General features: G+C 44.4%; 2 protein-coding genes across 2 annotated transcripts; one reads left to right on the top strand and one right to left on the bottom strand.

The window, feature by feature from the left end:
• Positions 1–945: 945 nt before the first annotated feature.
• On the bottom strand, positions 946–5,691 carry LOC147217461 (uncharacterized). The gene is made up of 5 exons (XM_086176443.1): positions 5,624–5,691; positions 4,342–5,028; positions 3,039–3,749; positions 2,107–2,763; positions 946–1,328 (listed from the first exon to the last, which is right to left on the bottom strand). Exons 1-5 carry the CDS (start codon positions 5,646–5,648, stop codon positions 946–948), a joined length of 2,463 nt encoding a protein of 820 aa, XP_086032569.1. The 5' UTR covers positions 5,649–5,691.
• A 1,967-nt stretch (positions 5,692–7,658) lies between these two features.
• On the top strand, positions 7,659–10,343 carry LOC147217460 (migration and invasion enhancer 1-like). Its single transcript, XM_086176012.1, has 4 exons — positions 7,659–7,806; positions 8,031–8,128; positions 8,247–8,323; positions 9,536–10,343. Exons 1-4 carry the CDS (start codon positions 7,778–7,780, stop codon positions 9,617–9,619), a joined length of 288 nt encoding a protein of 95 aa, XP_086032138.1. The 5' UTR covers positions 7,659–7,777; the 3' UTR covers positions 9,620–10,343.
• The last annotated feature ends 816 nt before the right edge of the window (positions 10,344–11,159 follow it).

Here is an 11,159-nt window from a genome sequence, read left to right as displayed (position 1 = left end):
TCAGGCAGCCAGAAGCATTCTGGGTGAGTGATACTCTCTTGGTGCTTCTCAAATCATCTAAATTGTTCAGCTTCAGAAAAAAAAGAAAAACAATGGAGCTTGAAAACGCAGTGTCTGGATCTGCTTTGCCATGCTGGGCTAAAGATTTATAACTTAAATGTATTCATAAAATCAAATGCAGTGAAGCTAAAGTAAAAAAGGATGACGCTAACTTCACAAGGACTTCCTGTTTTTAACCCCAGTCAGATTTGTGGAGGCGTAAGTGTGGAGAAAGTAGGGGATTCTCGCTACGTGTAGCCATGTAACCCGTGTTAACCTTTCAAAATGTTAGGTATTTACGTGGCAAGTGGCCCAGACTCGGACACATCCTCGTCCCCTGATGTGGGATCTTCTCAGCTCCACCACTTAGGTGTGTTCCTCAGAGTATCACTGCCATTGAACAGCGCAGACAATTAAGTCCTATTGATGTGATCACATGGCATGCTACTTGTTGTCGTATTCAACATCTTTAATGAGAAAATTGTCTTTCAAAAATCCTTGGGATGGGTAAAGTTCTGACAGACTGAAGTGCTGTTCCTCAAGAGCAAAGAGGGTAGGAGAAATACTGCCAGCTTGTAAATGAGGATTTAATAAATATATATAATGTGTCTGTAAATGTTGTGCATATCAAGGAGAAAGGGAGGGGAAGAGCAAATCCATGAAATGCAACCTGACATCCTGCCTCAATCAATACTTGAAATAAAAACAAAACTAGAATCGTTTCCAGTGCTTTTGGAGCAGCGGGCGTCCAAAGACCCGGCCTCTGGGCATGTCCTGTACAAGAGAGCCCTCCTGTGGTTGAAAGCAGAACAACTGCCGAATAGGAAATTGCGATATTTGAGACGTATAATATAACGAAATAAAAACTTCTTTTTTGTGCTGATCTTGTCCCTTTTTGCTGTGGCATCAGCATGTGTTGTTATCATTCATTCTGTTTAGAAGGTCCTCCACCTCCGCCCTCGAGTTGCGTTCCAAATTCCTCCTCAGTTCCGTCAGATCCGACCTTATCTCCTCAAGGACGCTCAGCTTGGAGAGTTTTTTGTCAATGGACAAAAGAACCCGGGTCCCGTCCGCCCCGGTGTCATCAGGAGGGTCGGGTTCTGCAGGCTCACATGGCTCTGTCTCTTGGCCCATAAGCACCTCAAAGTACCTGTCGATGAAGGCCTCTAGCTGGCGCAGACTGTAGTCGCCCTGCTGACAGGTTGGTTCCAGAAGATCTGCTGACCGTTCTCCTCGTGCAGGACTAGACGGGGAGCACCTGAAATTATCCTCTATTGGCGTGTCACATGCTGGAGGTAAAAACAGAACCACCGATTGACACGGAAGCAGCCAGACTGGGTTTTGCGGGCTCAGTCTCCAGCCACTGAAGGGATCGCCGGGGTTCAGCCACACTGGCAGGTTCATCAGCGATCTACGGGGATCCGCTGCCGAGCTCCACGGCCTGCCTTTACCAGAGAGAGAAGCAGCCAAGATGGGGGTAAAGTCCTCCTTGCTATCAGGTCCACTACGACCTCCTGCCGGACAAGACGCCACCAGACCATCGTCCCCTGGGACTCCCGAGCAGCTCAGTGCAGGACAGGAACAAAGAGGGGTCGACTCGGCTGCAGCAACACAAATAATTATCACATCATCTAAACCGTCAAAAACCCTTCTACCTGTGTAAGCGCTTTAAGATATGTCCTCATCTTTAACACTTTTTTGAACATATACATTTAGACATCATAGGAAAGTGATATAACTTGTCTTTAAAATGCTTTTTTTGAGTTTTCAAATCATTTTAGCTCTCAGGTCATAATTCTTTGTTGACTTAGTTGAAAGTTCGAAATTTCCCCAAGAAAGGAGGATTGACTCACTCATAATTTTTTTTTTTACTTAAAAGAGGCATTCACTTTAAAACAAATATACTACTGCTGTAAATAAAATGAGAATGAGACAACACTTTATTTAAAAGGCAAACTGAGTACTGATGCTAACAAAAAAGATTAATAATTTACAAAGACAGATGAAAACATACTTGAGACCGCCAAACAAGTAAACGTTAAGAACATATAGCTGGACGTCACTTACAGAGATAGGAGAGTCGATGTCCGAGGTTCGGAAACACAGTGGAACCGTTTCTACACGCCATTGCCTTGTCTCCATGTTTCCCTCCTGCCGCGGACACGCCTCCTGTCATGTGATCAGCTGTGCAGCTCCCTGGCGGACGCTCTCCACCCAGAAGCATCTCCTCAATCAGATCCATCAGCTCATCGACCTGAGTGCCGCCCCGCCTCTGTTCGTTGTCCAGGACGTGGTACCTGTTCCCACACCGTTCCACCAGCCCCCGTAGCACCTCGCCCTCGCTCTCTATCCGTTGCTCGACGCTCGTGTCCCCCAACCAGTCGCCAAAGCTGAAGAGCACCAGGGCTCGGCTCCACGCCGGCCGCCCCGCCGCCTGCAGCCGACTCTCCAGGACCTGCATTTGCGCGTCCTTGAACGAGGAGCTGAGGTTGACGACCAGGAGAACCACGCCGGCGGGGGGAGCCGTCAGGAGGTCAGAGGTCAAGTGGAAGCGGTCGGACGTGTCCAGCACCGTCAGGACGACTTTACCTTTTTTCTTGGTGCGGGACATGTTGTGGTTTTCGAAGCTTGTTCCGTTTAGGATGGTGTTCGCGCAGGAGCTCTGACCGCTTTTACCGCCGCCGACTAAAATGACGGTCAGTTGCTGAAGATGGTCTACCTTCCCTGAAAGAAACAAAGACTACTCAGTTCATTAACAGAACTACAAATACGGAATTTATTTCAAATAATATAAAATATAAACAAAAAACAATCATTTAACCACACATAATGTAAGAATAATTCCATTTATTTCCACAGCACTCAAGAGGAAGCAGACACCCCACAGCTGTTATTTCAGCACATCACACAAGATTTTTTATATTTTAAGATTAATGATTGCTCATGTAAATAAACGGGAAACACCGATATTGTTTATCAGCTAATCTGGTCTGACTCACCCAGCTGTGACCTCGCCATCTGCCTTTGCCTGTTCTTCCTCTCCAGCCTCTCTTCCGCTCTCTTTCTCTCTCTCGCCTTCATCCCGTCCAGCTGCTCGAAAGCCGCCCGGTCCATTTCAAAGTACAGGCTGCCCTCGACGCCAGCCACCATTTCCTCAATTTTCCCAATCAGGTCTCTCACCTGGTATCCGTCCCCTTTGGTTTTGTTGTTCAGGACATGGTACCTGTTGGCGCACCTGTCGACGAGCCACCTCAGTGGCTCTCCTTCGCTCTCGATGTAAAGCTCGGGGCTGCTGTCTCCCAGCCAGTCCCCGCAACTGAAAACCACTATGACCCGATTCCAGATGTTCTCGGATATCAGCTGGAGGTGCTCCTGCGCGGCCCTCCTGTAGGTTTCAGTGAAGGCCCTGTCCACACGGACTACCAGCAGGAAGGCGTGAGGCCCCGGGGGGCAGAAGCCGGAGCCGGACCAGATCTCCCTGCGGTCAAAGGCCGAGCTCTCGTCACAGAAATAGTTCATCCACCAGCCCGGCGTGTCCACCACCGTCACTTGCCGCCCAAACACCAGTCCCTCCGCAGCCCAACACTGAGCCGTCCTTCCGGGTCCCAGGACACTCACTCTGTCCAGGATGGTGTTCAGGCACGACGTCTTCCCAGAGCCCTTTGCTCCCAGCAACACAATTCTGAGATGAGTTATGGGCTGCAGCTTCTCTGGAGAGCAGAGAGTGGAAAACGCTGGTTTGTGACTTGCAGGTTGAAAACACCCAGAGGCTCCAAACTTAATGAAACTAAAAATGTAGTTCAGAGACACAGAACTTTCTAGGATTCTTTTTTTTTTTTTTTTTTCAGTTTTCTGGGTCCCGCTCTTAAAAAGGCTTTACCAAATGGAGAGACTGAGTGAGGAGTGTCTACGATTCAAAGATATCAATAGACTACAATTTAAGATAATACACCACATTAACTGATCATGAACTGAAAATAAATGTCTATCCCTCAAAAAAAGATTACATCCTAAAACCGAAACCTCCCAAATAAAATCTGATAGACCAAAAAAATACTGAAATATTCCTCTAAAAATGACCTCTAACTGATCATTCATCAATTTATTAGTGCAGCTCTAATGTACTCATACATTTTTCTCTTATGGCTGCATAAGAGAATCCGTCTTGCTGAATGCAGTCGACGTTTTAAGGAATGTGAAACCGCGTGGGACTTGAGAGTCCAGTGATGCGTTTGATTAGATTAGCAAGGTTTTTCCTGACGCCTGTGTTCATCAGGAGCGACAGAGACATGATCATCTAACCTCGCATGAGTGATCTGCGCTTTTTCATTCCGGTGAGCCGCCGCAGGGCCCTCTCCTCCACCGCCCGCTTGTCCTCCACCGTAGCCAATAGGAGGCTTTCCTCCATTTCAAAGACTTGGTTTCCATTTTCCATGACGAGTCTCTTGATCTTCTCCATAAGCTGTGGGACTCCACCGCCATTGCTTAAGGAGACGCTGTGGACCCTCTGTGCACACTTCTCGCTCAGCCAGCAGAAAGCCGCCGTCCCACCTTCGCCTCGCCACCCTGCTTCTTCTTGCTCAGTCCGGCCAGCGGATGTGAAGACCACGATGCAATGACCCCACGCCCTCTCGCCAAGCAGCGCCACGTGCTCCTCCAACGCCCTGCGCCGCTTCTCCGAAAAGGCCGAACTGGCTTTGACGGCAATGAGGAACACGTGCGGGCCCGGCGAGCACAATGACACGCTTCCTACGATCTCCCTCCTCACCAGCTTGGCCGTGTCCCGGGAGCTGAAGTCACACCACCAGCCCGGGGTGTCCACCACCGTCAGCCAACGACGGGTCACCAAACCCACCCTCCAGGAGCAGGAGGTCCTCTCTCTGGTGACAAACTCCTCTCTGCCCAGAATGAGGTTCCCCAGTGAACTCTTGCCAGAGTTCCTGCCGCCAAGAAGGACAATCCTCAACTCTGATGAACGCCAGTCGTCCACTAGCAGAGAGGAAACAAACAGGGAGAGAAGGGTGAGGAGGGGTGTTGGACGACATTTCTTAATATTTGCAAAAACCAGAGAGTCAAACTGAAGATATTCTTAAAGCTCTAGAACATAATCTTATTACATTTTCAACTCTACAGAAAGTTGCCATATTACCTTTTTTGCTACCTTCAAGACCAGCATTTATGGCATTAAGGAACCTCCTTCTGACATTTGAGAACTTCATTATAGGTAAAATACTTTGTTGAGAAAATTCTGCCAAATTAATCTTAATGTACTGAATATAATCGGTTGGAAACTGATCAAACAAACATTTTTAACAAGGAAAAAAAAACACGTCACCTACTAGGTGTATCACACATGAGAAAAGCATATAAATACACTCGAGCCAACGCTTTGTAAGATAATTGGTGGAAATACTTTAAACAAAAGGTAGAATTCATATCAAAACCACAAGAAACACAAAATTCAATGAGGGACTTTAGAGGTACGGCATTGATGAAACTATTTGGGTTGCCTCTAATCCGTGAAAACTAAATTACGATGTTGTTTATGATTAGATGTACTAAATAAATTTTAAGAAAAACTTACATGCTGACAGCTCAGGGGTGTCCATCTCACATTCTGTACCCAGGCTCAGCACATTCTGAGACGTGAGAACGGACGTCTCTGTTTTATGTGTTTATGAGTCTGAAGGTCAGAGTGAGTTATCATACAAACGTGGAGCGGAATGTGAAAGCCACTCCTTTGAGCTGGTCGGTGGTGCCACTGGAAACAGAAACACGTGTAAAAAAATGTTTTATTTTTATTTTCATTTTTGCGAACACAAACTGATAGGAGTAAGAAGTAAAGAAAGGGACAGACAGGTACATGACAGATCAAGTGACTAAGTCTGTCTGCTGTGAATCAAGTGACTGTCATGGGACCATAACATTCAATGAATGAAATACTGCCACGAAAAAGCAGTGTGTCTGCATTTGAGTGTGTGTGACTGTATGCGCTGACAAGGAAATTTTCCGCACTAACATTCGTGAATAAAGAGATCGGAGGATCACTTCGCTTGTTTGTGTTATATTCTTACAAGAAGGGAGGACCATAGCAGAGTCCTCAAGGGTGTCTGCAGTCTTCCAAAGGATAAGGTGACCAGTAGAGCTATTATAAATAAAAATGGTCTGTTCACACCCATTGGGATCACATGATTCTAACAGGAAGGAAGCGCCTCAAATTTGGTTTTGGGATGAGTTCACAAGACCTTGATTTTACAAAACATAGGAATGATACAACAAAAGCTCATTGTGGAGAGACAGAGTCCAGTTGCAATACAACAAAGATACATTTAAATTTCCATTACAGTGTGTGTGTGTGTGTGTGTGTGTGTTTATGTGTCTATATGTATGTGTATGTCTGTGTATGGTATAAAGTGTTATATTTATCTGCAACACCACAATTCCCTCTAACTGCATCTTATGTTGTCAAATAAAGGCTAAAAAGAGAAAGAGAATTCAAAGATTTCTTTCCAATCATACACTCTGCTCCAGAGAGATGGTTGTTGTCTTGCCAGAGCGTTGCGTCTGGTTGTGTGTGCGTGTGTGTGATCCAGAGTCTAAGACAGGAAAATTGGATGCAGTGTACATTTTCTTTTATCAAACTGGTAAACCCCACCACTTTACAGAGCCCATTTATTAAAGTGCCTCTTTAATTGTGGTACTGATTGATTCTGTTCATCTCTGAGACATGGCAGGAGTCCATTGACAATCCATTCTCAGCACAAATATAGCACAGTTTGCTGACCGAGGGAAATTGCAGGCACGTCTGGAATAGTACCACGAACGTTAGTTTCAAATGTTTTCGTCCTTCTGTGGCTTTGTCAGAACCATTGCTTCCACTGACATTACAAAATACTAGCCTTTACTCAATGAAACACGGTGTCCTGGTAAAATGAAGTTCCTGGGAGTAAATAGAAACAAAATTAGTCTCTTAATTTCAAGTAGAATTCTGAATATGTAAACTTACTGACACTTGTAGTTTCTGGCGCTGCAGATCCTTCCATGTGCACACACTAATTTCTACCCCGTCTCCTCCAGCGGTTCAGCTATTAATCTACTTTTTCATGGTCTATGTTATCAAGCTAAATGTGAAAGATCAGGTTTTATTTAAATTGACCCCAAAACACCCTTGTGCTCTCTTACAGACAACCATTGTTTGGAAGCAGCAAGATCAAAATCTGGCAGGATGAGTACTTCCGCCGTGCATTTGAAGGAGTGGACGCACTCAGGATATTATCCTCTACTGCCTCCAAAATCGTTCAGCCCGGGCCTTCAAAATATATTTATAAAATATTAATGTTATAAAAGTGGAGTTTCGGCTTGGAATGTGGTGGTCACCTGCATTAGAGTCGGTTGGCAGTAGTTGATAAGGGCATTTTCAACTGCGAACAGAAAAGTTAGCATCATTTTGACGACGTTTTTTTATAAATTGATCTCTTCTTCGACCTTGTAAATGACAAAAACAATGTTTTTAACCGAACACACATGGTCATTTCTTTCCCGAGTCGCCTGGAGCGGCTTTGTCATTGAATTGAAATAAAATTATGAAACACGGGGTTTGGTTCCGGCGGACACGGTCGAATCCGCCTTGACGGATGTTGTTGAGGAAAGGCTCCGCCTCGCCAGTACAAGTAGCTAGCAAGCCGAGCACCGGGGTTCAGATACCGCGGTTGACACTGCCGGAGAAGCGTCCGTAAACATGGGACTGACCGTTAAAGTAGAATATTGGTGAGTGGAAGGTATTTTTCTTTTCTTTTCGTCGTTTTTTCTTTTTTCCTTGAACAACAAATCCGAGTTTGGTTGGTGTGGTTACGACTAAGGGAGCTACCGTTAGCAACGTTAGCTCATCACTAACCAATGAGCACCAATGAGCTGTCTCAGCAGATCTGGTAACAATTACATGTCCATTTTGAAAAATAAATAAAATTAATAAATTTTATTTTCTCCCCCAGTGGTGCATGAGGTTACGAGCCCCGCTATCGAGAACTCGCCCTGGTTGTCAAGGATGAGTTTCCCGAAGCGGATGTTTCTGGCTTCGTGGGAAGACAAGGTGCGGATGGCTGTTCGGCGTTTGACATTTCATTATTCTTTTGTTTAGTTTTTGCATCGCTAATAGGAGTGTTGAAGGAAAATCACGGTGGCTCAGTTTGCCCTCCCTTGTCTTACAGGCAGCTTCGAGATTGAAATCAACGAGCAGCTGGTCTTCTCCAAGCTTGAGACAGGTGGCTTCCCCTATGAGGATGATGTAAGTAGTAAACCGGTTCGACTTTCCACGCTCCCTCGGGTCAGGAATTCGGTTGATTTTCTGCTCCTGTTCCAGCTTATTTTTAACTGTAAAAGAAAAAAAGAAAAGAAGTCATGTGTGAAGCGCTACATCTTAGAGGTTTTGCATTTTCCCACTGTATATACTTTCTATTTTGACTGTATGATTTCAGTTACATATGTTTTTCTCAAGGGGTCTGTCATGTGTTTTCTCTTAAACATATGCCACATGAACTGGATTTACTGGATTTTCCCACAGATGTATAATTACTTACTGTGCCAAAGCGCTCCCACTGTCTTTTACTGTACCTGCCACTTAGGGATACCTTAAAGGTGTCCTGCACATAACACAAAAGTAGTTTCCATCACAAATATTTATGTGAGCATATCAGAAATAAGTAATTCTTCTTTTGGCTCTAGTGACAGTGACATGTTTTTCCCACTCGGTAATGATGGGGATAGTTTGCTGTCGCAATGCTGTCAGCCAGTTCCAGACTAGCCAGTGGTATGTCTGGAACAACAGCCCTCTGTCAACTTATAACAACAACCCAGTGAAAGTGTTGTCAAGGCTGTGCCCTCACTTTGACCCTGCAGTCAGAGGACACTTATGATGTTAGTTTTTTACTTGTACTGGTGTTTGCCTTATTGAAAAAAAAACTTGAAAAATAGCTCTTGCGTGTTCAAGGGAGTTCTTCAGAACAGTTTTTATTCTCCATTCAAAATGCTGCGCGTATGTCGTATTGTGATTCCTGTGCTTCCAGTGGAATGAAACTGTTGATCTGACAGTTACCCTACATCTTCCCCAATGTTTCCATACTGAAAGGTGTTTTCTGCGATTACCACACTTTGGGTTTGTTTTTTTTTTTTTGTTTTTTTTGTCTTTTTTTAAATACTGTAACTGTTGTTGCTTCCATGAGGAATTTACTTTTTAAATCAGTCTTTTGCCTTGCCTTGTTTATCAGACACGGTGCTTCAGCCGCCCGGCTGCAAACACAGAAAGTGATTGACAATGACCATACATTTTGAAGTGGAAAATTTGAGGATTTTCAAGTAGAAGTATAAAATAACATAATGCATTATACACACACCTGCTTTTTTTAGTTTTTTATAGAACGTGTCAAGGGACTCCTCATCACCAAGAAACATCCCGTAACAGAAAACACGCTGTGAATCACGCTTTCATTTCCCACCGCAGGTCATGAACGCTGTGCAGAACGCTCAAGACGGTAAACCTCAGCAGAAAATCACCCGGAGCCGCGCCCCCTGCGTCATCATGTAGGGCTATGCAAATGGGCGCCATCCCGTCGTTCCGGTTGGGCTACCCCTCACTTCTCTGGCGTCAGTGACTGCGCCCTGGGACGTTAATGACTGCCAAAGCCTAAATATGTAACAGGTTATGGTACGAGGATTTCGTTCCCGGGACGCCCTCTATTTTGACACCAGAGACAGAGAGCGGTGTAGCAAAGCGGTCTGGAAAGAAAGTCACTCTTTATTCTCCTACTTCCGTAAATGCACAACATTCTCCAATCAACAACTGCCTGTTTTTTTTTTGTTTTTTTTTGTTGGTTGGTTTTGCATTCCTCTTATTACGCAGGTTTTTTTTTTCCCTCTCACAATGAAGTACAAGGTCAGTTAAACAAATGCTGTTTTTAAAATACTAAACATAAAGGGAGGCTCCTGCTTTCTTGCTCTGCTGTCTTGTAATTAGTGCAACTTCATTTTATTTTCTATTTTGTGGAGAAATGGGTGCAACAGTGAAATTTCTTCATATCGGGTTGTTTTTGAAATGCTTAAGTTATGCATTTTACCCCTCCATCCCAATTACCATGTAACAGCATAAGCTAAATCTTTTAGCACATGTTGGTTGTTTTTTTTTTGGTTTGTTTTTTTGATTTAAACCAGTCCAGCACCGGAGCAAGACCACTACCTGCTCTCCCACTCTCAGATTGGTCACAGAGATGTCAAAATTCTAGTCATTGAATAAAAAGTAACGGTTGTTTTCAGCAGTGTTGTCAGTTTTTTTTTTTATTATTTTTTATTTAAGAGTCCAGCAATTTAGCACCAGCTTTTCAGTCTGAAGCATTGTAGTTGTCTGTTATAACATTGATTTAGCCTCCTTTTTCTGCATCGCCTGCAACTGTGTTCTACCAGTTCACAATACATTTTCCCCTCTGGGGGACGCTTGTTGATAGGGCTGGTCTGGTGTTGGACACCCCTGGCAACAATCAGACAGCAGTAATATTGGAGTACAGAAGGGTGTGAAGGAGCAGAGATAAATGTCAAACTGTTAAGTCTATATTTACACTTCAAAGTATTGTCCCTCACCAATAAATGTAGCATAAATCCACAACTTGCACCCCCCTAACAGTCCTGCTTCATATTGCCACTCCCGTTCTCTCAGATGTTTTTCGTCAACTTGTTTTCCATCTGGCTAAGTCCCTCTGCACCACAGCTCTGGAACTCACCCTCCCCCCTCACATCAGAAATGCAGACTCTCTTCCCAAGTTTAAGTCAAAACTCTAAACCCATCTGTGTAAAATTTGACAACCAATAGTCTTGATTCCAACTCATTTAAAACCCGTTAGACTGTTTGTCAGGTGACAATGCTTAGATTAGGAAAGGCACCCATCAATAGAGAGTATTATTTCACACTTTTTGGTGACGGCACGATTGCTAACGGCTGCAGTTCACTGTTGATCCACAAGGGAATAGTTTCACAAGCAACGGATCACCTGATCTCAGGATGATCAGATGACAAAATATGGTAACCTCTGACACTGCTGACCTCCATAAACTGAATAAGGCGACTATAAGAGCAG

This window comes from Fistularia commersonii, chromosome 28 (assembly GCF_037954325.1).
Source record: "Fistularia commersonii isolate RoL2024-O1a breed Wild chromosome 28, RoL_Fcom_v1.0, whole genome shotgun sequence".
Classification (NCBI taxonomy): Eukaryota; Metazoa; Chordata; class Actinopteri; order Syngnathiformes; family Fistulariidae; genus Fistularia; species Fistularia commersonii.
Note: the sequence above shows the minus strand (reverse complement) of the source record. Positions and strands in the feature narration are given on the sequence as shown.

Bases quoted from the DNA above. Each gene is read 5' to 3' on its own strand.
- LOC147217461 (XM_086176443.1), bottom strand. From the start codon at position 5,648: ATGGACACCCCTGAGCTGTCAGCAT. The intron at 3,750-4,341 runs GTTAGATGATCA...TCTGCTCTCCAG, and splicing joins GCGCAGATCACTCATGCGAG to AGAAGCTGCAGCCCATAACT. The intron at 1,329-2,106 runs GTAAGTGACGTC...TTTTACCTCCAG, and splicing joins ACATCGACTCTCCTATCTCT to CATGTGACACGCCAATAGAG.